We start from the raw sequence: 27,802 nt of genomic DNA, 5'->3' as shown, positions 1-27,802 counted from the left end.
TTAATTATAAATACTTATTTCCCTGGCCAAATCAGGCAAGTAAAGTTCCTAAACACAAACGTAGACAGAACTGTAGCCTGAATAGGGTGACAGAAAAAATTCTGAACAGTATGGAAAAGGTAGTGTCCTTATTTATATACATGGAATGTTATAATATGGTGGTGTAGAACTCAGATATTCAGTACAAAAACAGCAGTTAATTTTGCAGTTGAAAGTATTTATTCATTTTAATTTTTATCAGAAAATAAATGTTTTCTTATAGAGAACCACTTACAAATGATGAGATGGAGATGTTTTAGAAAATTCAAATAGACAAGATTCCTATCACTGAACTGTAAAACAAAACTTACACTGACATCTAGTGGTAACATGCAAAAGAATCCAGGTTTTACCAAATCTTGATATCACTTTTCTTCACAAATTCCACTCCTTTTCTGATATGCTTTCTTAAACTCTTCACCAAGCATATCAATATCATCCTCTGTTTTGAATACTCCCTACAAGAAAAATATTTGTGGGTTACTTTGAATACCAGAATATTTCCCCAAATGTTTGTGAGACTAGCAAATAGAATTGAAATTTGCAGTTGTTTCTAAGAAGATAATTAAATCTCTTTAGTAGAGTTATAAAGAAAATGGTTATTTTCTGAAAATTACACCTTGATATACATACTGAATATTCTCAGACTGACCAGACTTCCTGATTTATCAGTTCCACTGTTGGAACTTGTCATAGGAATCTTCTATTTTACAAGTACTACTACTTGGATTGGCTGAATGGGAAGGAATTTAATGTATACTGTATGCTACCCTGTCTTGAAACAGACCTACAATACAATTATGAGGGGTCAGGGTGAAAAGTTTGAGTTTTGCCAAATGCATGCATGAGACTGGCTCTTGCTTCAGTTCTATGGCTAATCAGCAAACATTCAATCTTGCAGGAAAGAATGAATCCAGGTTTGGAGTTTAGCCATTTGAATAAGCCCTTTAAAATTCTTTAGGCTTTTATTTTGTTTTCCCTTATAGTAAGAGGTGGCTCTTTAAAACAAAATTGAACTTAAATATTTACTTGTAAAGGATCCAAAGAATAATTTAGGTCATTTGGGGCCATTAGGACCTAAAGGATAAAAAGTCATTTTAGGATATCAGGTTTATTGGATTCTCCCCATCTCCACAATTATTTTCCTACAAAAATATCTAAATCCCAAGACTCTCCCAGAATTTGTAGTCTGTTTCACAGAATTTATCAATTCCATGTGGCTGTTGTCATTAATATATTATTTTGTATTCATTAATCCTATCTAAACAGATTATAAGGTTTTGAGGGCAGGCAATAATTACTCATGTTTCTCTTTCTCCTTCCTTAATTAGCATTGGGCTAAATATAAAATATGCACTTGATTCTTCCAATTGACTAAAATATCAAATGGCATAATTTCTATATTTCAAGGACGAAAATACACGAGTCCATGTTTATGTGGCCTGTGAAACTCAGTTTATAGTCACAGTGTATCTCAGATGTACGTGAAATTTGCTAAAAATTTTAAAAACTAGTTACTAGTGCCTAGTGATAACACAACCTCCTACTATAGAGCAGATCTGTCATAGACTCAGTTCAAGCGTGTGTCTGTCACTGGTATTACTGATTACAAGGTTTTCCTGTTGCAAAGTATCACAACTGCTTTATAGTAGTTTAGTTTTGTAACACCTACACTGAACGGTGAGAAAAGAATCTCTAAACCTTAAATTCAATACATTTAGCTCATACTTCTAAAAATGTTCCAAGACTAGCTCTCATTTTGGAGATATTCAATGAGTGGCTAAAATCTCACTACTGCTTGGTAACAGCAAAAAGTGAGCAAAACCCAGGACCTCTGTAATCCTAATACATGGTTTTTTTTTCCCCACCAGTAGATGTCATGAGGCTTACACTTTGAGTTAAATCTCACTTACTTTAGGGAGATATCCTAGTAATTTTGTAGCATGTTCTTGGAGAAGTTTTAGTCTTTCTTCTTCAATAATTGCATTAATACGTCCTTGCCTACTTTGCTGTAACTGCCATTCTTCCAGTTCACGTTGCTGGAAATGTAAATAAAATTTTATTGTCACACAATACGTTAATCTTAAAGAAGTTGTCAAAACTACTCTTGCAGTGAATTAGATAAAAGTGATGAACTATTTATTGATACTAATTTCAAAAGATACTAGGTGATATACAGGGTGGGGCAAAAGTAGGTTTATAGTTCGTATGGAAAATGATACAGCAATTAATACATAATAATATAAGAATTGTGTTTTGTGTATTCACAACTGTAAACCTACTTTTGCCCCACCCTGCATATATATCATATATATATATATATATATATATATACACACACACACACACACACACACACACACACACACACACACTAGAGGCCCGGTGCACAAAAATTTGTGCACTCGGGGGTCCCTCAGCCCAGCCTGTGCCCTCTCGCAGTCTGGGACCCCTCGGGGGATGTCCACCTGCTGGCTTAGGCCTGCTCCCCGGGGGATTGTGCCTAAGCTGGCAGTGATACATCCCTTGGGGGATGTCCACTTGCCAGCGGGCCGAAGCTGCAGTTGAACACCCATAGAACTGCTGAGGAGGCAGGAGAGGCTCCCACCATCGCCGCTGTGATGCCGTCAGCCTGGCTTGTGGCTGAGCAGAGCTCCTCCTGTGGGAGTGCACTGACTACCAGGGGGCAGCTCCTGCATTGAGCATCTGCCCCCTAGTGGTCAGTGTGTGTCATAGTGACCAGTCATTCCCAGTCGTTCTGCTGTTAAGGTCAATTTGCACATTACTGCCCTAACGGGTTTGGCTCAATGAATAGAGCGTCGGCCTGCGGACTGAAGGGTCCCAGGTTCGATTCTCGTCAAGGGCATGTACTCTGGTTGCGTACACATCCCCAGTAGGGGGTGTGCAGGAGGCAGCTGATCGAAGTTTCGCTCTCATTGATGTTTCTAACTCTCTATCCCTCTCCCTTCCTCTCTGTAAAAAATCAATAAAATATATTTGGAAAAAAAAATTGCATGTGCACATTACCCTTTTATTATATAGGATAGAAGCCTGGTGCACGGGTGGGAGCCAGCTGGTTTGCCCTGAAGGGTGTCCCGGATCAGGGTGGGCAGGGGACCCCCAGCTCCCTACGATCGCCCACGCCGCCCCTGCTCACGATCGCTGGCTCTGCCCATGTTCAGGCCTAACACCTCTGGCCAAGGCATTCAGCATGCCACCATCACCAACTCAGCATGCCACCATCACCAACTCAGCCCCTGCTCCCTGCGATTGACGGCTCCGCCCTAATGCCTCTCACCCAGGGGACCCACAGCTCTCCAAGGGACCTCCTGCTCCACCCCTTCCCAGGCCTAACGCCTGTGGCCAAGGCATTAGGCCTGGGCAGGGGACCCCAAGCTCCCACCATCAGGGACTCTGCCCCTGCTCCCCATGATCACTGGCACCCCCCCTGCCCAGGCCTAACGCCTCTGGCCGAGGCGTTAGGCCTGGGCTGGGGGGCAGGGCTCTTAGCTCCCCCCTGGGTTTCCGATCACTATCAGTGGCAGGGGGCTTCTTCCGTGCTTTCCCTTTTGCCTCCCTGCATTGTGCCTACATATGCAAATTAACCGCCATCTTTGTTGGTGGTTAACCGCCATCTTGGCTGGTGATTAATTTGCATATCTCGCTAATTAGCCAATGGGAAGGGTAGCGGTTGTACGCTAATTACCATGTTTCTCTTTTTTTAGATTATATATATATATATATATATATATATATATATATATAATACATATATCTCTTTTACAGTAATTATTCCTTAAAAGTTATAAGAACAATACAAGGTGGAGCAAAGTACGTTTACAATTGTTCATATGGGAAATACAATAATAAATGATACAAGAATAAACTTGCACATACAACTGTAAGCCTACTTTTGCCCCACTCTGGTTATGACTGGGATTTTAGGAGGCAAGTACACATTTTCAAGACAATATCTTCATTGCCAAGGAAGAAATGTTCAAAGTGATTTCCTAATGAATTCAACAAATATTTGGCAGGTGCTGAAGGCAGGTTCAGTGTCTGACACACAAAAATAATGGATACAACAGAATAGGGATATCTAAAAGAAATATTTCCATATATTAAATTTTAAAAAGCCTGTATGAAGTATAAAAATAGCATCAAGAGTTCTGAATACTCAACCACACCAAAATTCTGTGCTATATGATGTGGAAGAGATGTCTGGCTTTAATAAGTTTTAGGGCTTAAAAGAACTCTTAAGGAAATATATCCAAAAAATCCTGTTGACAGGGAAGGATGTTAAAAGGCAGTATTGAAATAGTGATGAACTCCTACCAGGAATTATTTTAGTTAAAGTAGTATTATTAATGCAAAGCTTTTCTTTGAAATAACTAGTTTACAAGGGTCACTATTTCTTCGGACCACTCCTTGTCAAAGTCATGGAAACAAGAAAAGAAGAAAATTATATATCATATATGATTAATAGCTATTATCTGGCACATAAAAGGTTCTCAGTTAACTGTTTACTGGATGAATACATGAGCTGATTGCTGTTAAATAATAACAAAAAAAAACCCACCCCCAAAAAACATTTTTTCTTACTTTGTCTGCAAGGAACTGGTTGTGACGCTCTTCAATAAGTTTTTCCACAGCCCTCCTGTGTTCTAGTTGCTTCATTCTTCGTTTGTGAGCATTCATTAATTCTATTCGATCATCCTCAGCAAGTTTAGCTAACAAAGCTTTTCTAAAGGTCTCCTCTTCCTCTTTTGCAGCCTGTAGTACTAGTTCCTTCAAGGCCATTTGTTCTGTAAAATTTTGCTTTAACTCCTTTTGCTTTCTCAACTTCTCTTCTGCTTCTTCCTAAAAACCATTTATATATAGAAGTTAATTCAGTAACTGTTTCTTTAAAGCAGATTTCTCAAGAAAGGGTAGAATAGTTTGATTAAGCTTAGTGTTACAATGTGAAATAAAATTGAGAAATTAAGCCTTTTTAAGATAACACTTTGCATTATTTTAATACTGTTTGGATAAAGGGCAGGTTACGTTTGAATTGCCTTCTATTACTTGTTTTTAAATTTTAATTTGTATATATTGACCATCTTGTTTCTGGACTCAGAATTAACACATAACTACTTTGAAAAGAGCTGATATAAAAACTTCTATTGCTCACCTAAGTTTATTAAATCTGTGTTCTGTGAAATTTGTACCAACTATGAATCATTCTAGAATCTTGCATGAAACTATTGTTAAAATCAGAAAAATAATCCAGCAATGACAATCAGAAGTTTTTCAGGGAAATTAAAATTTACTAGGAAGAGTTAAAAAGTCCTTTTCTATAAACTTTAATTTTTCCAGCATTTTATTAGGAAAAAATTCAAACATAACCAAAAAAATATGAAGAATTTTATAGTGATCATTCACATACCTTACACCTGGATTCTACTAATAATTGCTTCATCACTTGATCTGTTCAGTTAGGACTAATGCAAAATTTAAGTCCTTCTCTAATCTAACCAACCGTGCCCAATTATTACACAAGCTCCTGGTAGTACAGTATCCTGAAGGCATTCAAAGTAACACAAATGTTTTTAAAAAGGAGTGGGTTTTAAGTGAGCCAATCTGCAGTATCAGTTATAGCAACTTTGATCATTATATTGTGTATTCAACCTCTTCACTTAACCCTATTTAGCCCCCTTTTCAAATCCTACCTCCTCCATAAAGTCTTTTCTAATCACTCGAATTCATATTTCTTTTTGGGGGACTCAGATACCATTTAACTTTTCCATCATTTAATTTTACGTCATATGTACATGCCTTATCTCCCCACTAAAAATTAATTCCTAATAGGCAATCTTATTTTTCTTTGTTATTTTCTTTATCAGTTTATCCATTGGTGTACTCTTAGATATTATTTCCTTATCTTGGCTATGTAAGGCTGCAAACTGGACATCCAAAAGCAAAAACTGAACCTTGACCTAAGTCTCACACCTTATGCAAAATATTAACTGAAAATGGATCACTGACTTATAAATACAAACATCTAAAACTTTTAGGAGAATAATTTTTCAGGATCTAGGGAAAGACTTCCTAGAATTAATACCAAAACTACAATCCATAAAAACAGAAACTGATAAATTGGACTTCATAGAAATCGAAAACGTTTGCTCAGAGAAAGATCCTGTTAAGAGGATGAAGAGACAAGCTACCGATTAGAAGATATTTGTAACAAGGACTAGTACCTAGAATATATAAAGAACTCTCAAACTTCTACAATAAATGAATAAACAACCCAATTAGAAAATCGGCAAATCATCTTGACTTGAGATTAAGTTTGTTGATACCGTTTTTCAATGATACATCCTGTGGTTTTCTGACTATTCTCTATATTAATGAGAAGGGGTATTGAAATCTTCAATTATATGGATTTGTTTAGTTCTCCTTTTGGTTTTGTATTCTGAAGTTTTAGGTTCATACACACTTAGGACTAGTACATCCTCCAGATGAGTTAACCCTGTTATATTGATTTCCACTCCAACTTGCTTTTGAGTAGTGTCTGCATGGTATATCCTTTTCAATCCTTTTGCTTTTAAATTATATGTGTCTTCATGTTTAAGTTGTGTTTCTTACAGACTACATAGTTGCATGATGCTTCTTACATAGTTTGTGAACTGCTGCCGGAGTCTAGCTTTGTCCATCCAGCCTGAAAATTACCTTTTAATTGTAGTGCTTATACCATTTACATATGAGGTAATTATCAACATCACTGGGTTTAAATCTATCTACTGATTCAATTCAAAATGATATTATTCTCTATGTTAATCATTCTTTCAATTTCCAACTTACTTTTAGTTTCCTCTTTTGTATTTCAGCTTGCTCTTCTTGGTATAATTCTTGTCGCACTTGTTCTAAATCTTCACGTTGCTGCAGCATTTGTCCCAATTTCTCAACCAGCTATTAAAACAAAACAAAAAATAATCAGACATTTACAGGTACCAAATCCTATAACACATATCTCAGAATTTCTCCAGCGATAAAAAAGTGGTTATTTTAATACCATATTCTGAAGCTGTAGCCTTTTTTCTTCATTTTCTTGAACTTTTGCCATCCGATCTTCTTCTCTTTGTTGCTGCAAGTTGGCAAACTCTATGATTTTTCTGTTCTCTTCTTCCATTTCCTCACGTTTCTTTTCTCTCCAGAGAGCCTGCTCTTTCTGAAACTCTTCTATATACCTTCGAGTTGCATTCTTTTTTTCTAACTTTTGTTGTCTTTCTCTAAAATGCAATAGTGAGCGCAGTTTTATAGTAACAAATAATAAAATATCAAAAAATATGTGTAATTTTGTTCAGTCAATAATCTGGGAAAAATGTATAGTGTGTTCTTTCATTCATGCAACAAAACATTTTGAGTGACTATTTGCCACTATCTATATGATGGGTATGTTTTTTCTGAGTAACATACTATGCCTCTTCTCTAACCTACTAATGAAGTTTTATGCATCACATTTCAAAAACGCTACAACCTGCTAACGTCTGCTTCACAGCACTCTACACTTCAGCTGTCACCAAGGAAATTCATCTGAAAACAAGTCCTCTGACATACGATATGGGCATATTTAAGAAAAACAGGGGTTATTCATTGTCACTTAATAAGCATTTATTAATTACCAGATAATTGTCATGCCAAGAGATAAATAAAAGCTGGTCTCAGTTTATGTGATAACATTAATGAGGACTTACTGTGTTTAGACACTCTCTTTCGTTGCTCTACCTCTTCAAGCCTGAGATTAATGTAAATGTTTATGCACATAAAATTGGATTAACTTACAATTGATCTTCTTCATAGATTTTCCTAACGATTTCATCAATCATGAGTTTCTCTTTCAGCAACTGCTCATAAGCTTCCTGCTTTTTTCTCTCTTGTTCTTCAAGTTGTTTCTCTAAGTCAGTATAATACTGTGTTTTTACTTTATTCCGTCTCTCTTCTGCAGCATTCTCTTCCTTTATTACTCTCTCCTGCTCTTCCATCATGATTTTCACTATTTCAGCATCACGTTTCTGTTATGAAAACAAAATTCATCTTCCATTTTCAAATCTGAGCAGTGTGATAGAATATTATAAAGCCTATTACAGAAAATATTCTCACCTGTGTAGGTAAAAAGCTAAGGTAAGTCACTGTCACCTGAAGGGTTTGAACGATGAGTCAAACCGTAAGAGGCTTTCCTATTCAAGGAGTTCTCTCAGGGCAACACATAATAAGGATAGTTATAACTCCACATTTGAAAAGCAGTAAATAAAATTAGATGTTCTCTATTAATAATGTTACAATATAACTGCAAAACAATAGCCATCTTTTTCTTCTATTTAATGGTGGCAGTTTTAACAATTTTTAGCTCTTTTGTGTATGTGGAGGGGAAAAAAGTGGTTCTATGGAAAGTAACCTCACAGGGTGATCTGAACATGGATTCCTAACGGGGGAGGTCATAGTTGATAGTCATGCCCTAAGCTTGTAACTTTTTAGTATAAAGTTTATCTTTGCCTTAAGTGAACCCTGTCCATTGTTTCTGTTCATCTCTAGGTTAACATACCTTTGAAATAAGGCAGTAACCACCCTCAACAGAGCACATAATCTCATTAATACCCTTTAATCCAATCCCCACTCTGCTTTCTTCCACCTCCACATAATCTTCCTTATGTTCATCACTCTTTAATTTCAAATGCATAAAAGAAGCTACAAAACTTATTCCCTGGGGCATTTGAGGTCTTGCTCCCCAGCATATGGCATCAGTTTGGCTCAAATAAACTCTTAAGAAATCCTCAGGTTTGGACATTTCTTACGTTGATGTGTATCAGCTGCTATTTAGAGTACGGATAGCACAGGCACACCTGGAGATATTGAGGGTTCAGTTCAAACCACCACATGTATTACATATTACCATAGAGGAATATGCAAATTGTCCGGGGCGCCGTCACAGTAACAGTAACGACCTAACAGCAGGCTGACAGGCTGTGTGGGGCAACAAGGTCGGCAGGGGGGTTAGTGAGGGACAACCAAACGACTGAACAGCAGGCTGCATGGGGCGACCAGGCCTGCAGGGGGTGGGCCAGTAGGGGGTGGGCCAGTAAGGGGTGACCAGGCCAGTGGGGGGGGCAGTTAGGGGTGACCAGGCCAGTGGGGGGGGCAGTTAGGGGTGACTAGGCTGGCAGGTGGGGCCAGTTAGGGGCAACCAGGCCAGCAGGGGGGGGCAGTGAGGGGCAACCCGGCCGGTGGGGGCAGCAGTTAGGGACAACCAGGCCAGCAGGGAGGGACAGTTGGGGGCAACCAGACCGTCAGGGGGGGGCAGTTAGGGTCAATCAGGCTGGCAGGCAGGTGAGCAGTTAGGAGACAGCAGTCCCGGATTGTGAGAGGTATCCCGGATTGGAGAGGGTGCAGGTGGGCTGAGGAAACCTTCCCCCTTCCCCCTGGTGCACAAATTTTGTGCATCGGGGCTCTAGTACACTTATAAAGACTTCTCATTTCACAGATAAGAAAACTAAGGCTTAGAAAGACTGAACCAAAACTAGCACCTAGATATCCTGACACCTAGTCAAGTCCTAAGAGTATTTGACTTTAATTTTTATGGATCCATTTTATTTAGAAAATAGCTATTGTTTCACGTATCAGACAAAATGTTTACAATTGCCTTGAATAACCTCAATTATAAGGTAATTAAAACTGTAAACTGCTGGTCAAATAGCACATTGTTTATAATCTACTTTACTTTTGAAACGGTGGAATAGAACTGTATGACTTAGGAAATGAAGGCTCCTCACCCTCTCCTATCATCACTGTTACAGCATACTATATAACCCTTTAGATGTTTCCTAAACTGCCATACATGCACACATACCACTATGGTCAACATCTATCCTGTTTTAAAAATATCCTCACTTCATATATTTATTAATTTTATAGAGAGAGGAAGGGAGGGAGAGAGAGAAACATTGATGTAAGAGTGAAACATTGATTGGTTGCCTCCTGTATGTGCCCTGACTGAGGATTGAACCCACAACCAAGATATGTGTCCCAACTGGGACTTGAACCTGAAACCCTTTTGGTGTATGTGATGATGCTCCAACTGAGCCACCTGGCCGAGGCAATGTCTATTTTTATTTGATGCCTATACTGCACTGTACCAGTTAAATATTTTAATATCACCCCTCTAATTGTGTGTATGAGTATGTGTGTGTGTGTTGCTATATACAACACATACATGTATGTATATATACATGTTGATATCCACATACATACATTCCAGGTCTTTTTAAATAAAATGGACTGTGATATGTATTATTCTCCAACTTGATTTTGCTTCAACTTTCTCTTTTTCCTTTTAACCTAAAATATATTCAGTCTAGCTTTAAAAGCCAAAATATTTACCTCTACCTCTTTCTCTTTAATAGCTGTACAACAAGCATGTCAAACTCAAAGGCTAACACAGGCCAAATAAACAAGGTTTAAGTTTACGTGGCTGCGAAAAACACAAAAGCTTCCATTTTCATAGAAATGTAGGTTTATTTCAATAGACACATGCTGAATACAGAGGGCTGAAATAAATGAGTAATCATTAACATAAAATAATAGAACATTTTAATAAAAATTATTTTTTCTTGAACATTAACTTACCAGACACTGAATAACTGCACAAATTAATAAGCATAATGCAAATAAACCTATTTTTCTTGTTCTCTGAAAGTGAAATATTTCCTGTTGCGCACACCAAACAAGTCAGTCCAAGGCTAATGACGCAGCAATCGGCTGCTAAAATATTCGCTGCTAGTATTAGTGGAGAGAAATGGGGCACCGACATGTAAGGGAAATGAATGCAACACGATGAGAGTCATCAGTCCTTAGCGAAAGTTGCAGTTCCTTATTAATAATTATGTATAACAGGATATTGTAAAAATTAAGTTATGAAATTTTTATTAAAACGTTTCTTACATACCGTTATATTGGCTCAGCCGCAAAAATATTCGTTGTGGGCCGCATGCGGCCCGTTTGACATGCTTGTCGTACAACATCTTTTCAAAGAGATCTAGGAGAGGGAACTCTACCACCAAATGCTCTACACCTTAATAGAGCAATGAGAGGAGGGAAACGTAGAGGCTGTGTAATGTTGAACAGACCTTTCCATCCGTGTCTAGCCTTTCTTTGTGACAGTGAGAGCTCAGTGAGTGTTAACTCAATAAACTCTATTTTCTATTGATGAGTGTGTTTGAAACTCCTTTGCCCAAGAGTAACTCTTGCCCTGAACTTGGCAGGATGTCAGGACTTAGAAAAGGGTAAAATAGAGGGAAACATGATAAGACGAGATTGCTGTTTATAAAACAGCAAAGTTACCTAAAATTATAAAATGTTTTATTTTGTAGAACATTTTAAAAATGAAAAATTAATAACACAATGTAAATTATGCTAACAACTTGTACTGTATTGGTTTGTCAAAGAATAATTGGTTAGAGACCATAAAGAATGCTAGGAGTTTTTGAATAGAACCATTCATTCTAAGTAGCAACCTATCCTTTATGTCTCTGAAAGGCTCTAGTATTAAATTAAACAAGGTTCAATATTAAATAATCCATGATTTCCTATACTTTAAAGATCTGAAAAGTAAAAAGTATTTAAGAAATCTAGCACTGTAAATTCTAATATGTAACAATTTTCAAAAAATTGTTATTTTAATGAACCTAAAATTACAGAGAACATAATGGATAGAAAATGCTTACCATTTGTTCATATTTAATGGCATCCTTTTCAGCAATCTGAGCTGCTCTTTCTTTATTCATGTAAGCTGCTTTTAATTTCTTCTCCAATTCTCTGAGCTCAATACTGTTTTAAAAACAAACAGAAATTTAAGTTTGAGGATGATTACCATAAACAACCTATATCTGAAATTTAAAACAATTTTTACCTAAATGTGTAAAATATATTTACATTATTATTTAAATACTACAGGCCCAATGCATGAAATTCGTGCAAGGGCCTTGGCCCCTGCTCCCACCTGCCGCCACTGCTGCGGCCGGGGGCCTCTGCCGCCTGACTCAGCCTCCGCCCGCTGTGGCTTTGTCCGGAAGGAAGGACGTCTAGTCCAATTAGCATATTACGCTTTTATTATTATAGATTTTGAAAAAATACCCTGTTCTTCATACAAAGAAAAATCATAATCATGTGAAATGGGACACTATAATTAATTTTATACACAGAACAACCTTTTATTTTCAATAATCATCACTAAAAATATTTTTGCCAACTCCTGGCTTAGAGAAGGTGCTTTGTCAATATTGGTTGAAATTTCTGTCCAGCTACTAATACTAAAAGAATAACTACAGTAGAGGGGTTTAAACCTAAGCAAGTTATTTAAATTTTGTTCCTTGGTTTTGCTCTATGTACTAGTAAAAGGGTTAATATGGGAATTAAATTAATGTGTACAAAGAGCTTAGAAAAGTACCTGTTACACAGTAAACACTATAAACAGGAATTATTCTTGATAGTGATTATGAAGAGGGAGTGACAATTGGAAAGTTAGCTTCACCTCTCTGGGCTTTTCTTTTTTTTTTTTTTTTTATATTTTTTACAGAGAGGAAGGGAGAGGGATAGAGAGTTAGAAACATCGATGAGAGAGAAGCATCAATCAGCTGCCTCCTGCACACTCCCTACTGGGAATGTGCCTGCAACCAAGGTACATGCCCTTGACCGGAATCGAACCCGGGACTCTTCAGTCCCCAGGCCGATGCTCTGTCCAGTGAGACAAACCGGCTAGGGCTCTGGGCTTTTCTTATCTGTTAAAAACTGGAAACTGATCTCAGATAATCTCTGAATTATTTTGAATCCATAATTTTCTTAACCTTAGTGAAAGCAATATGCCATACAAAATTTTTTTTATGTTAATGTGCCAGTCATAATTCTGAATATGACAGAACTAGAGGCCCAGTGCACAAATTCGTGCACGGGTGAGGTCCGGCTGGCCCGGCCCCAATCGGGGTGGATTGGGGCCGGGCCTGTCGGGAGGAGGAGACAGCTGGAGGTTGACTGCCAACTGGGGGAAGGGGCCGCAGGCAATTGGCCAGCGGGCCCCACCCCCAATTGGGGGGGGCAATTAGAGAGGGGGCCAGCCGTGGGGACGGGCTGTGGGCAGTGGGCCGGCCAGCCCTGCTTCCAAATGGGGTGGGGGGGCTGATTGGGGACCAGCGGCCTGGGGGAGGGTCCATGGGTGGTTGGCCGGCTGGCCCTGCCCGTGATGGGGGTGGGGGCGCTGATCTGGGGTGGGGCCGGGTGGGGGGAAGGGCCACACAGGGGGTTGGCCGGCCCACTTCCCTCGATCTGGTTCGCTGGCCACAGTGGGCATCATAGCGACCAGTCAGTCTGGTCATTAGAGCGTTCTGGTCACTGGCTTTTTATATATATATAGACATGAGAATTCTGAGTTGGAAGGGTCCTTAGTTGTCACCTAGATGTACATCTTAATACAAGTACCCCATACCTACAAAGAGATAATCAAAGGGGTAAGGGAAGAAAGATATTCCTGGTGTTATGGTGTGTCCTCTTGCCCTTACTGCTGGAAGTGCAAATGTATACAACACTATATTGCTCTTCTTTCATAAAAAGAATATTATAAATTAGGATTACGTTTCTAGGTTAGTCTATAAATTTTACTCTACTAAGAGGCTGATATATACTTGCAAGGTTGTTGTTTTTTTAGTTAGACATTGGTTGTGAACCAATGTACAAACCCAATCGCAATTCATAATTGCCTCTACAAAAAAATGTGCATCAATGTGCAAATAAATGACCTTTACCTGAAGGACAAATGCACACATTTCCACTGGATATATACCTAGGAGTGAAATTTATGAGTCACAGGGTAGACTATATTCAAATTTAGTAGATAATGCTGGTTTTCCAATGATTTATAGATTTACACTCATTAATAATACCTAAGTGCTCTCACTGCTACCCATCCTTAGTAACACTTTTTAGTCTAGTCATTCTTTTACACTTTAACCGCTCTTGTGGGTGTCTAATACATCACTGGGGTTTAAGTTATGCTTCCCTAGTACTAATGGAACTGAGACCTGTTCAATACATTGTAATTTATATATATCTTCTGTGGAATTCTTATTCAACATCTTTGCCCTTTTTTATACTGGATTGTCTACTTCTTACTGTTGCTTAAAAGTTCTTTATATATTATGGATATAAGTCTCTTGTTGGTTATATACATTATAATTATCTCCTTCCAGTCTGTGGTTACTCTCATAGTGGTTTCTTTGGATGAAGAGATGTATTCTAATTCACCAATTACTTTCTTCATTGTCAAAGACTTCTGTGTCATGTTTTAAGAAATGCTGCTCACCACAGAGACACAAAGATATCCTATATAATCCTATATAATAAAACCCTAATATGCAAATTGACCGACTGGCAGAATGACTGGTTGCTATGACACACACTGACCACCAGGGGGCAGACACTAAATACAGGAGCTGCCCCCTGGTGGTCAGTGCGGCTCAGAGAGAAGCTAGGTCAGCCGTGGGCAAACTACGGCCCGCAGGCCGGATCCGGTCTGTTTGAAATGAATAAAACTAAAAAAAAAAAAGACCGTACCCTTTTATGTAATGATGTTTACTTTGAATTTATATTAGTTCACACAAACACTCCATCCATGCTTTTGTTCTGGCCCTCCGGTCCAGTTTAAGAACCCATTGTGGCCCTCGAGTCAAAAAGTTTGCCCACCCCTGAGCTAGGCTCACGGCTGGTGAGTGCAGTGGCGGTGGCAGGAACCTCTCTCGCCTCTGCGGCAGTGCTAAGGATGTCCGACTAACGTCCCCCGAGGTCTCCGGACTGTGAGAGGGCGCAGGCCAGGCTGAGGGACCCGCTGAGTGCATGAATTTCATGCACCAGGCCTGTAGTTTTCTTATATCAGTCTCTCAAAGTTCTGTCATTTCACCATTCACTTTTAGACTACAATTCTTCAGGGAATGCTTTTTGTATGTGGTGTGAGGCAGAGACCAAGTTCATTTTCTTCCATGCAGATATACAATTGATCCAGTCCATTTTATAAAAATGTCTTTAATGCTCTGCAGTGTTCGTTTTTTCATAAAGTAAGTGTGCATACATGCATGGATCTGCTTTTGGATTTTTCTATCCCATCCTTCTTCAGCTGGGGTTCCATAAGAGAATCAGGCCTCACAGAAAATGTAATGATTTGTGTTTTTAATTTTCTCAAAGATGGTATATAGCTGGCATTATTTTAGATCCTTAGGAGTTAATTCATTACATATAATGGATGCCGCCTTAGGTCATTATGGCCTAAATTTTCTGGTTGAGAAGAGGTGCTCCATTCTATTCCATTGATCCATTTGTTTATCCTGTGCTAAAGCCACACTATCTTAATTATTATAGCTTTAAAATAAGTACTCATATCCTGGAGAAATCCCCAGTTCTGATCTTGAAGATTATCTTAGGAGTCTGCCAGTCAAGATGGCAGAGTAGATAAACATTGTGCTCACCTTCTCCCATGATATCAAAATTACAGCTAAATTATAGAACAACCATAATTGAGAACCACCAGAAGGCGAGCTGAACAGAATTCCTATAACTAAGGATATAAAGAAGAAGCCATGTCAAGACTGGTAGGAAGGGTGGAGACATGGAAAGGGCAGGTCCCAAGCACACAGTGAGGTGATTAAGAATTGAGAGGGACTGGCTGGTGTGGCTCAGTGGTTGAGCATCAACCTATGTACCAGGAGGTCATAGTTCAGTTCCCGGTCAGGACACATGCCCAGGTTGAAGGCTCGATCCTCAGTAGAAGCATGCAGGAGGCAGCCAATTGATGTTTCTCTTTCATTGATGTTTCTATCTCTCTCTCTCTCCCCCTTCCCCTCGCTCTAAAAAAGTCAATAAAAACATATTTTTAAAAAAGAATAAACTACCTAGAAATAAATTTACCCAAGGAGGTAAAATACCTCTGCTCGGGAAACTATAAGATACTGAACAAAGAAATTAAAGAAGACACAAATAAATGGAAGGATATACTGTGCTCATGGATAGTAAGAATTAACATTAAAATGTCCATACTACCCAAAGCAATCTACAAATTCAATGTAATCCCCACCAAAATCCCAATGGCATTTTTCCATAGAACTAGAACAAATAATCTAAAATGTATATGGAACTGCAAAAGACACCAAATATCTAAATCACATTGAGAAAGGAGCAACACTGGAGGTATTAAGCTACTTAAAATCAAACTATACTACAAGGCTACAGTAATCAAAACAGCATGGTACTAGCATAAAGAAAGATGCCTAGAACAATGGAACAGAATATATAGAGAGCCCTAAAATAAACCCACATCTATGTGGTGAATTAATCTGACTAAGAGGCAAGAATAGTCAATGGGTAAAGACAGTTTCTTCAATAAACTGCTGAAAATAGGGCAGATACATGCAAAAAAAAAAAAAGAAAGAAAGAAATGATCACTTTTTACACCATATACAATAAACTCAAAATGGATTAAAGACTTAAATATAAGCCCTAACTGGTTTGGCTCAGCGGATAGAGTGTCGGCCTGCGGACTCAAGGGTCCCAGGTTCGATTCCGGTCAAGGGCATGTACCTTGGTTGCAGGCACATGCCCAGTAGGGGGTGTGCAGGAGGCAGCTGATCGATGTTTCTCTCTCATCGATGTTTCTAACTCTCTATCCCTCTCCCTTCCTCTCTGTAAAAATCAATAAAATATATTTTAAAAAAAGACTTAAATATAAGACCCAAAACCATAAAACTCATAGAAGAAAACATAAGCAGTAAAGTTTCTGACATCACTCTTAGCAATATTTTTTTGGATATGTCTCCCTGGGAAAGGAAAACAAACAAACAAAAATAAACAAATGGGACATCAACTAAAAAGTTTTTGCACAGCAAAGAGAACCAACAGCAACATGAAAAGGCAGCCTAGTGAATGGGAGAAGATTTTCGCCAATGATACATCTGATAAGCAGTTAAAATCCAAAATAATTATGTAACTCATACAATTTAATATAAAGTAATTTGATTAAAAATAGGCAGAGAACCTGAATTGACTTTTCTCCAAAGAGGACATACAGATGGCCAACAGACATAAAAAGGTGCTCAACATCACTAATTATCAGGAAAATGCAAGTTAAAACCAAAATGCAATCACCTCACACCTGTCAGAATGACTATCATCAATAAATCAACAAACAACCATTGGCGAGGATGTAGAAAAAAGGGAACCCTGTGCACTTTTGGCAGAATTAAAAATTGATGCAGCCACTCTGGTTGGTGTGGCTTAGTTGTTTTGGCGTTGTCCCAGGCACCAAAGGAACAAGACAAGGATGCCCACTTTCTCCACTCCTGTTTGATATAGTACTGAAAGTGCTAGCCATAGCAATCAGACAAGAAGATATAAAAGGCATCAAATTGGAAAAGAAGTAAAACTGTCCTTACTTAGAGATGACATGATACTATACATAGAAAATCCCAAAGACTCCATCAAAAACCTACTAGACCTAATAAATGAATTTGGCAATATAGCAGGATACAAAATTAACACCCAGAAATCTATGGCCTTTTTATACACCAATAATGAACCCACAGAAAGAGAAACGAAAAAAACAATCCCATTTACCATAGTACCAAAAAAATTAAGATACCTAGGAATAACTAAGGATGTAAAAGACCTGTACTCGGAAAACTTCAAAACATTGAAAAAAGAGATAGAGGAAGACAAACAAATGGAGGAACATACCATGTTCATGGATTGGTAGAATCAACATCATTAAAATGTCCATACTATCCAAAGCAATCTACAGATTCAATGCAATCCCCATTAAAATACCAACAGCATATTTCAAAGATCTAGAACAAACTCTCCAAAAATTCATCTGGAATAAAAAAAAGACTCTGAATAGCTGTATCAATCTTGAGAAAGAAGAACAAAGTTGGAGGGATCACAATACCAGATATCAAGCTACATTGCCAAGCCAAAACTGCCAGTACTGGCACAAGAACAGATATATAGACCAATGGAACAGAACAGGGAACTCAGAAATCAACCCAAGCCATTATGCTCAATTAATATTTGACAAAGGAGGCAAGAGCATACAATGGAGACAAGATAGTCTCTTTAATAAATGGTGCTGGGAAATTTGGACAGACACATGCAAAAAAAATGAAACTAGACCACCAACTTACACCATGGACAAAAACAAACTCAAAATGGCTAAAGGACTTGAATGTAAGATGGGAAAACATAAAAATTCTACAAGACTCCATAGACAGTAAAATAGCAGACATATGTCGTAGCAATATCTTTACAGACACAGCCCCTAGGGCAGTGGCTGGCAAACTGCTGCTTGGCAAACCACGGCTCACGAGCCACATGTGGCCCTGTGGCCCGTGGAGTGCGGCTCGCCCACAAAATACCAACTTCTGCGCATGGGCCACGAAGTTTCAATCGCACTGTACGTGCGTGCCCGCACGTGGTATTTTGTGGAAGACCCACACTCAAGGGGCTAAAGAGCCGCATGTGGCTCGCGAGCCGGGGTTTGCCGACCACGGCCCTAAGACAATGGAGACTAAGGAGAAAATAAACAAATGGGACTACATCAAAATAAAAAGCTTCTGCACAGCAAAAGAAACCATCAGCAAAACAACAAGAAAGCCCACTGCATGGAAGAACATATTTGCCAATGATATTTCCGATAAGGGTTTAATCTCCAAAATTTACAGAGAACTCATACAACTTAACAAAAGGAAGATAAATGATCCAATCAACAAATGGTCAAAGGATCTAAATAGACACTTTTTGAAAGAGGACATACAAAAGGCCCAGAGACATATGAAAACATGCTCAAAGTCACTAATCATCTGAGAGATGCAAATCAAAACAACGAGATACCATCTCACATCTGTCAGAAGGGCTATCATCAACAAATCAACAAATGACAAGTGCTGGTGAGGATGTGGAGAAAAAGGAACCCTCCTTCACTGCTGGTGGGAATGCAGACTGATGCAACCACTGTGGAGAACAGTATGGAGTTTCCTGAAAAAGTTAAAAATGGAACTCCCATTTGACCAGTAATCCCACTTCTAGGACTATATCCCAAGAAAACAGAAACACCAATCAGAAAGGACATATGCACCCCTATGTTCATAGCAGCACAATTTACAATAGCTAAGATTTGGAAACAGCTTAAGTGCCCATCAGCAATGAGTGGGTTAAAAAACTGTGGTACATCCACACAATGAAATACTATGCTGCTATTAAAAAGGAGGAACTTTTACCATTTGCAACAGCATGGACTGAACTGGAGAGCATTATGCTAAGCGAAATAAGCCAGTCAGAGAAAGATAAATATCACATGATCTCACTCATATGTGGGATATAATTATCAACATAATTTGATGAACAAGAATAGATCGATCTAGAGACAAATGGTAGGTGGGGGGGGGGCAGTTAGAGAGAAACCAAAGGACTTATATGCATGTATATTAGCATAACCAATGGACACAGACACTGGGGCGGTGGGGGCTTGCCCGGGCTGGGAAGGGATGGAGGAGGGGGTCAATTGGGAAAAAAGGAGACATATGTAAAACTTTAGACAATAATAAATAAATAAATAGATAAATAAATAAATGATAAAATAAATTGTCTTATAAATATTTTCTTGGATAAAAAAATGACATGTTCAAAATCAAATAAAAGTCTCATGAATTCTGAACTTATTTTCTAAATAAATTTCAATTATTTTTAAAAATTTACTCTGCAGCCGAAACCGGTTTGGCTCAGTGGATAGAGCGTCGGCCTGCGGACTGAAAGGTCCCGGGTTCGATTCCGGTCAAGGGCATGTACCTTGGTTGCGGGCACATCCCCAGTAGGGGGTGTGCAGGAGGCAGCTGGTCGATGTTTCTCTCTCATCGATGTTTCTAACTCTCTATCCCTCTCCCTCTCTCTCTCTGTAAAAAATCAATAAAATATATTTTAAAAAAAAAATTTACTCTGCATTAAAAAAATTAATTTATTTTAAATGTAAGCAGCTGAATTTTAACATAGGTGACTTTGGGTTATTTTGGATACATTTTAAGTACCACAGCAAACATTTTCTTAGACTTGCCAGTTTGCAAGTGAACATACTCATTAGGAAAATGGTCTATTTCTGCATGTGAGTCAAAATTTTACCATGGCTTATGCACAAAATAAGACATTCTTAGCAGTTTTGCATGGGTGAGAGGCAGCTTACTCTATTTGAAAGAATGCTCAACTGAATTACTTTTGACTTAAATCAGAAGAAATTTTTCACAAGGTATAGAATTTTAGATGGACTATTATTTTCTTTCATCCCTTTAAATGCACTGTCTTCCAGTTTCTACTGTTGCTGCTGAAAATTCAGTCATACTTTTTATTGTTGCTCCTTTGAAATCTTTCTTGTGTGGCTACTTTTGTTATTTTTGTTTTCTCTACTGTTGGATTTCAAAAGTTTGACTACGATGAATATGAGTGTAGTTTTCATTATATACTAGAGGGCTGGTGCATGAAATTCGTGCATGGGTAAGGTCCCTAGGCCTGGCTGGCAATCAGGGCCAATCTGTGGGGCGACCGGTGGGGTGATCAGGGGGCCCCCACTCGCCCCTGCCTTGGCTGGCCTGGTGCCGCCCGCTCACCGCCCCCCCCCCCCCCACCGCCGCCGGTTGGGGCCTGCGGGCTGGGGGCAGCTCCTATGTTAAATATCTGCCCCCTGGTGGTCAGTGTGTATCATAGCAACTAGTCGTTCCACCGGCTGTTCCGCTGTTCGGTCAATTTGCATAACAGGGTTTTATATAGATAGGCTTTGTCTTTTATCATTTTTTGAAATCCTTGGCCACTACCTCTTCAAATACTGTTCTGCATCTTCCTCTTTCATGTCTCCTACCAGGACTAAAATTATACATCTGTGAGAACTTTTCACTATATCCCATATCTCTTTGAAGTTCTGTGGTATATTTTTCTATCCTTTTTCTCTCTGTGCTTTATATTCTAGATATTTTCCACTAACCTGCTAACACTTTATCTCTTCATCTGTTTCAATCAAATAACATCTAATTGAATTCTTATTGTTGAAGTAAAACATACACTAGAGTGCACAAATCTGAAACACAACTTGTAGAATGATGTCAAACACCTGGCCATCTGCTTATTAGCCAAGCTCTGCTTCACTTAACTCTCACCCATAGTTTTGGAATCGGCAGGTTACAAACTCCCAGCTCGCCATTCTGGTTTCCTTCCTCTCCAGATCTCACTGTTACGCTTTCTCCAGACAGTCTCTGCTCAGAGGGAGCATTTATCTGCATCACCTCGTCTACAATTGCTAGACGTGGGAAGTTCCTCTCTTTAAATCTTTTATCAGTAAATTAGACAAGACATGTCACATAATAGAAAACCATGAGTGATAGTTTATCATGATTTGAGAATTAAGGTACAAAAAGATAGTTTCAGACTAGAACAATATGGAGACATTAGCAGTAATTTTAAATCATTTTTTAATAATAACCCCTTAGAGAATTTTAAAGTTGTGGACCTAAAAAAAATATACATGGGTTTATTTGCCAAACACATAATTTTAATGAGGTTCAAAACCCCTGAAACTCATTCATGGGTCCTATCATATTCTACAGAAACCCTCTCAGTTTAGATAAAACGCAACAATTATCAAAGTACATTTCCAATATATTCAACTATATAAGTACATGGGCATTTAGTTAGTCTCGAGTTTTAATCAAAAGGGTGAAATGGATACCCCTAAAAAGCAACTCAATCTTAGACAAGAAACATATTCTAGAACAGTGATGGCGAACCTTTTGAGCTCGGCGTGTCAGCATTTTGAAAAACCCTAACTTAACTCTGGTGCCGTGTCACATATAGAAATTTTTTGATATTTGCAACCATAGTAAAACAAAGACTTATATTTTTGATATTTATTTTATATATTTAAATGCCATTTAACAAAAAAAAATCAACCAAAAAAATGAGTTCTAAATGCCATTTAACGCGTGTCTTAGGTTCGCCATCACTGTTCTAGAACAATGTGGTTAACAATCTCACTATTAGGGGTACTACCCAGTACCCTGGAGAAAGTGCAATGATACCAAGAAAGAAATTATGGTGGCAATATTTTGTTAAGAAATACCAATAATCTAAATTAGATTTACAGAAGAGAACCTAGAAGGTGAACAAATGAAGGAATGAAGGATATCTAGCTTACAGAAGAAAATATTTAGTGGCTTCATAAATATGAAAGGATGTCCTCAAGAAAAACTAATTCCACCCCCTCCCCCCTTCAGATAGCAAAACTGAGATAAGCACTTGAAAGTTACAGGAAAATCAACTTTGAGACAGCAAGGGGAAAAGGTTATTCAAAGTTAGAGTTGAATGAAAAAAATTAAGTTCCTATCACAGTCACTAGAGGTGTTGATCACAAATGACCAACTGCTTTCCAGAAATACTGTAGGAAGTTTATATAGGAGTATAAAATTAAATGAGGTATCACCCAAAGTTCTCTTAAGAGTAGGATTCCATGAGTCTATTTTTTTTTATAATAGGTCATTTAAAAAATTAGGTTTAGAGGAAAGAGCAGAGGGAATTGATTTTTTCCCCCACCTTAAATATTAACACTTTACTTCTAGGAATACAGCTTCTTTTCTCAAATGAATATATATAGGATATAAAGCAGTATTTCCAGGCAAAATGTTAACTAACTGCAGTGATATAAAGAAATAAATTTCACTACTAAGCATTACATAAAAGTTTACAGAGAAAGACTAACTACATGAAATTTATAGAAACCAAGATACCTGTTTTCTTTTACTTGTTGCCTCATCTTTTCATCCTTCAGACTTTCGTGTTTTAGTTTTGCCAGTTCCACAGCCAATTTTTCTTCTTGTTCAAACTGGAGTTCCCTCAATCTTTTGTTTTCTTCTGCCTGAATAAAAACAAAACAAAACAAAGCACAGAACTTTAGTTATTTATCTTCCAGAATCAGATTTTTTTCATGAAGGCTGAATTTACTTGTTTATAACAGAAAACTGCAAGTGCCTTCAGAGCAACAATTATTTATGTTTTATTTTAAAGTACCAATTATTATCTAAATAAATAATAGATAATACTTTATCATAGAAAATTTCAAACATCACCAATAGTAAGAAAAATATTAAAATACACCCTCAGGCAGCCATCATTCATCTTCAATGATTAGCAATATTTTACTAACCTTTTTTCTCTACTCTTCTATGTCACTCTTACATTTTCCTTTGTTCTTTTTTTTTCCTGGTGTATTTTAAAACAAATCCTAGATATGTTATTACCATGTATATAATTGAGTAGTGATCTCTACCTAATAAGAATTTCTTCCTATATAACAATTAACATGCGTAAAAAAAATTAACAGTAATTCCTCAGTAAGGTCTAATACCTTGTGTATATTCAGGTTTCCCTAATTGTTTCAAAGATGCTTTTTTTTTTGGTTTGTTCAAATGAAAATCCAAACAAGGTCCATATATTGCATCTTGTTATTATTTCTCTTGAGTCTTTTATTCTGTAAGTCACCCCCACATATACACTTTTTCCTTCAAAGCCATTATAAAGACCCCATCAAGATAAAGATAATTTTAAAAAGAGAAAAAGTCAAAAACTAAAAAAATGCAAAATTTAAAAAACAACATAGGCAGACACCAATGGAAGTGGCTCAGGTACCAGTTCTATTCTCTGATTTTAACTATCTCCATTTCCAGAACTGTATTTTAGGGCACCAAATACCCTAGCTGATGAGGGAAATTTCTTTACAGAGGAATTTTAGCTAAATGTGACAAGAATAACAAAATCAGAAATCAGTGTTTTGCAACCCCCTAATGAAAAAAAAGATTCATTCATTCAGTTTAATGGGGATCTTTACAGTGGAGGGACCAGGCTGTCTCATTAAACCCACTGACCAACATTAGCATCACTGAAAATGAAACAACCAGTCATGTGCCTGCTGATGGGATACAATGTCAAGGAGAGCATCATCTATGGAGTAACTGACCAAGAGTTGTATACAAATCTAATCATGCCTCTAAAGCTAACTTCCATTTAGAGAAAATATAAAAGACTAGAGGCCCGTGCACATTGAAAGTAAATTAATTAGAAGGTGGCCGGTGGGGCGGGACTGGGCAAGACGGGCCGCCAGACATGCCCTGGAGCCAACCTCCCGCAGTCCCTCCCTGGCTGACAGCACTTGGGGGAGTGCCGGGGTTCAAGGGGTGTATGTGGAGTGAGCGGGTCCCTCCGGCAGGTGGGGTCTCGGCCTGGCCTGTGGGGATCGGGCCAAAACTGGCAGTCCAACAACCCCCGAGGGGTCCTGGAGTGCGAGAAGACACTCTGCAAAGCTGCTGTCACTCGGCAGCTTCTGCTTTGAGTGTCTGGCCCCTGGTGGTCAGTGCACGTCATAGCTACCAGCCAGTCAGCTGGTCGCTTAGCCTTTTATATATATAGATAAAAGTACAAATTAAAAACAACAAAGAGGAAGTAAACAGATAAATTCAGAATGTGGGATATTGTATACAACAACTGGCCTAGTTAATAACAATCAAGAAACATGAAGTAAAAAAATTAAGGAGCCCTGGTTAGAGCATCAGCCCACACACCAGAGGGTCACAAGTTTGATTGGGCGTCAAAGACAAGTACCTGGATTGGGGGTTTGCTTCCCGCCCTGGTCGGAGTGTGCTGGAGGCCACAGGTCATGTCTCTCTCTGTCTCCCTCCCTCCCTCCCTCCCTCCCTTCCTCCCTCCCTCCCTCCTTCCCTCCCTCCCACTCTGTCTTAAAAAGTCAATGGGAAAAATATCTTCCAGGGAGAATTAACCAACAACAATAAAAAATTAAGGATGATGGAAGCACTGTCTTAGATTAAGAGGGACCAAACAGCCAAATATACTGCATGAGCCTTGTTTAGATCCTGATTAAAACAAACCAACTGAAAAAGCAGATTCCTGACATAATCACAGAAATCTGCTTATGAAATGATACCTGGAAGTTATTGATAATTCTACTGGGTGAAGATAGTGGCATTATGTAAGAAAATATTTTATAAAATGCCTACTGAAGTATGCAGGAGATAGTTGATAGGATATCTGGGATTATCTTTAAAGAAAAATAAGAATAAAAAGAATAAGAATAAAATCTAAACCCAGAGATCTTGCTCACGGTTAAAAAAAATCATGTCTAAGTTTCTGGAATTTGGAACTTAGAGAGATAGTTACTACTTTTAATTTTTTTAAAAAAAGCTTGCTTTCGCCACTTCCCATAATGTCCTACAAAATGTTGAACATAAAATAGGCACTCAAAAAACACAGAAATATCAGGATACTTTTTTCACATTTATGAGAACTCATTTCTTTTCTTATTGGCTTCCCTTTTTCTACCACCCTCATCCCTTTAAATATTTAGAAATTTCCACTGGAAAATTATCTCCGTATTTTAGGAGATATAAATTGTACCCAAATTTTTCAAGGCAGTATTTAAAAATACAAGTAAATATACCTAATATGTAAGTGTTCATTTTCTGCCTCTTAATAGTACACGTTTAATCTCAGTAAGTTCAAAAGGTATTAAATGTTTGTCTCTATAATTTTATGGAATGCAACAGAATTGTACACATGTGAACAAAACTATGGACATTAGTAATTATGGATATCATATTTATGAAAAAAAGAAAAAAACACCTGAATGCTAACTTTGTTCCAGGCACTATCACAAGGGCTTTGCATGTATTAACTCATCATTAAAACTATCATACAAAGTAGGTACTATTATTCCCATTTTGTAAATGAGGCATAAAAATTAAAAGCAACCCACCCAAGTTTCCACAACTAATATACAGGAGTCCTAGGATTCAAAGACACATAGTCTAGCTCCCAAAACCCAGCTCTGAACCAATACACTGGGCTGACTTACATTGAGGCATCCTATGTCTGATGCTGTTGTCTATCTACTCAATTCCAGTATGAGCGGTTAGCTTTCATCATTTCCAAGGAGAAAACGAAGGGGGGAAAAATGATGTCAGAATGAATAATAAAATTTACCTTTTGAATGGCCTCTTCCATATCCAACTCAAATTGTTCATCCTGTAATAACCTGAGGAATCTCTTGCGATCAGCTCGATCATCATTTTCATTCCGCACAATTTGGTCCCTGATTTGAGACTCTATCTTATTTAGAGCCTTAATGTGCAACATTTTGTGGTAGTTTCTATCTACTAATTGCTGGTGCTTTTCATTGAAGCTCAAAGTTCTCCCTTTGGAAGCCTATAATACAAAAATTTTTAAAAATATATAAAAGTATGTATATTTTGGTGTTGCAAAATCTAATTTTTTAAAATATATTTATGTAAGCCTCAGGAACAAATGATACAAAGATAGGTAACAGTAATAATAAAAAGGGGGGGGGGGAGGCTTTGGCTTCCTTAAATTCAGAGAAATAATAAAAGCGTAAATGTGCTATAAATCTATCAAAGAAGCGGGTACTATTATTCCCCACTTTATAGATGAGGGGTCAAAAGTAAAAGCAACTTTACAAGGTTCTTCCGTTAATAGCTGTACTAGGATTCAAAGACCTGCGGTTGCGCTCTGTACACCCAGCTCTTTACCACTTCGGAGGGAATTCTTCCTCTTGTCGTCCTCCTTCCCTTCCCCCCTCTCGACCTCGTCCCCTCCCCCAGCTTGGCCATAAAGCGCTGTTCTCATGCCTGCAGGTGTCCCTAATACAGATTTAATAGGTCAACCCACTGCTACTTATATGGGAAATAAGATTTATACGGGGCAGGTCTAAAAGTGTGGGGAAAGTGCGACATAAACTGGAAGCTACCGCGCACCTGAACGCAAATGCCACTTTCCCACCAATTCTCAGGCTGGGCATTTCAAATCCTTTTTCAGAAGCAGGCAAGCTCTAAACGACAACTCAATCAACAAATAAACAAGCAGTTTCGAGACCTCCCCACCGGCCCCACCCGCTCACCATCTTGGCGGACGAAAATCCCTGGCTTCAGGGAGCCACCACCGCCTCCTGCAAACGCAAACACCCGCTGTGCTCTCTGGTGTTTACGTGGTTCCCCCGCAACGGCCCAACCTGACCAAGGCGCGGCCTCCCATTGGACAAGTAAGACCCAATCAGCTGTGAGGTTCTTGGGAGGTGCTCCTCCTATAGGTCCTAAGGAAGCCGCGGGAAGTTCAGGTCCGTGTCCTGGCGCAGTCAGCCCTTTGCGGTCTGTTCGGGAGCTCGCTTCCCTCAGCTGCTAAACTCTGGTCATTAGGGAGCCAAACCGAGGAAACTGTTTCCATAGAAACGCGCAGAACCCTCTCGAGGAGCTGCGGCTGTGGTCACTGTCCACGCGCGGACCATCTGTGCCCTCGGGCCTATCGCGCCCGGGTCTGCACTGCTTTGTCCTCAGCAGTGGGAGGCCCTGTCCCGTGGGCCTGGCAGGGAAATGGTGAGGCGCTGGGAGTGGCTTCTCAGCCCCTGCCCCTTCACGCGCGCGCGCGCGCACACACACATGCCCTTCACACACGCACGCACGCACACATGCCCTTCACACACGCACGCACGCACACATGCCCTTCACACACACACACGCACGCACGCACACACAGGAAGCTGTGGATAAACTTTGGGAATAAAATGTATGTAGCACATGGATATTATTCT

The 27,802-nt window shown here is 38.8% G+C and overlaps 1 protein-coding gene across 1 annotated transcript; it reads right to left on the bottom strand.

Annotated features, from left to right (window-relative positions):
• Window positions 1-218: 218 nt before the first annotated feature.
• On the bottom strand, window positions 219-27,251 carry MNS1 (meiosis specific nuclear structural 1). Its single transcript, XM_006085915.3, has 10 exons — window positions 27,116-27,251; window positions 26,185-26,406; window positions 22,923-23,050; window positions 11,799-11,901; window positions 7,864-8,093; window positions 7,094-7,310; window positions 6,883-6,990; window positions 4,642-4,899; window positions 1,953-2,078; window positions 219-497 (listed from the first exon to the last, which is right to left on the bottom strand). The coding sequence occupies exons 1-10, from the start codon at window positions 27,116-27,118 to the stop codon at window positions 405-407; spliced, it is 1,488 nt and encodes a 495-aa protein (XP_006085977.1). The 5' UTR covers window positions 27,119-27,251; the 3' UTR covers window positions 219-404.
• Between the last annotated feature and the right edge of the window lie 551 nt (window positions 27,252-27,802).

The sequence above is a fragment of the Myotis lucifugus genome, unplaced genomic scaffold, assembly GCF_000147115.1.
Source record: "Myotis lucifugus unplaced genomic scaffold, Myoluc2.0 scaffold_23, whole genome shotgun sequence".
Taxonomy (NCBI): domain Eukaryota; kingdom Metazoa; phylum Chordata; class Mammalia; order Chiroptera; family Vespertilionidae; genus Myotis; species Myotis lucifugus.
This window is presented reverse-complemented; position numbering and strand designations above follow the sequence as displayed.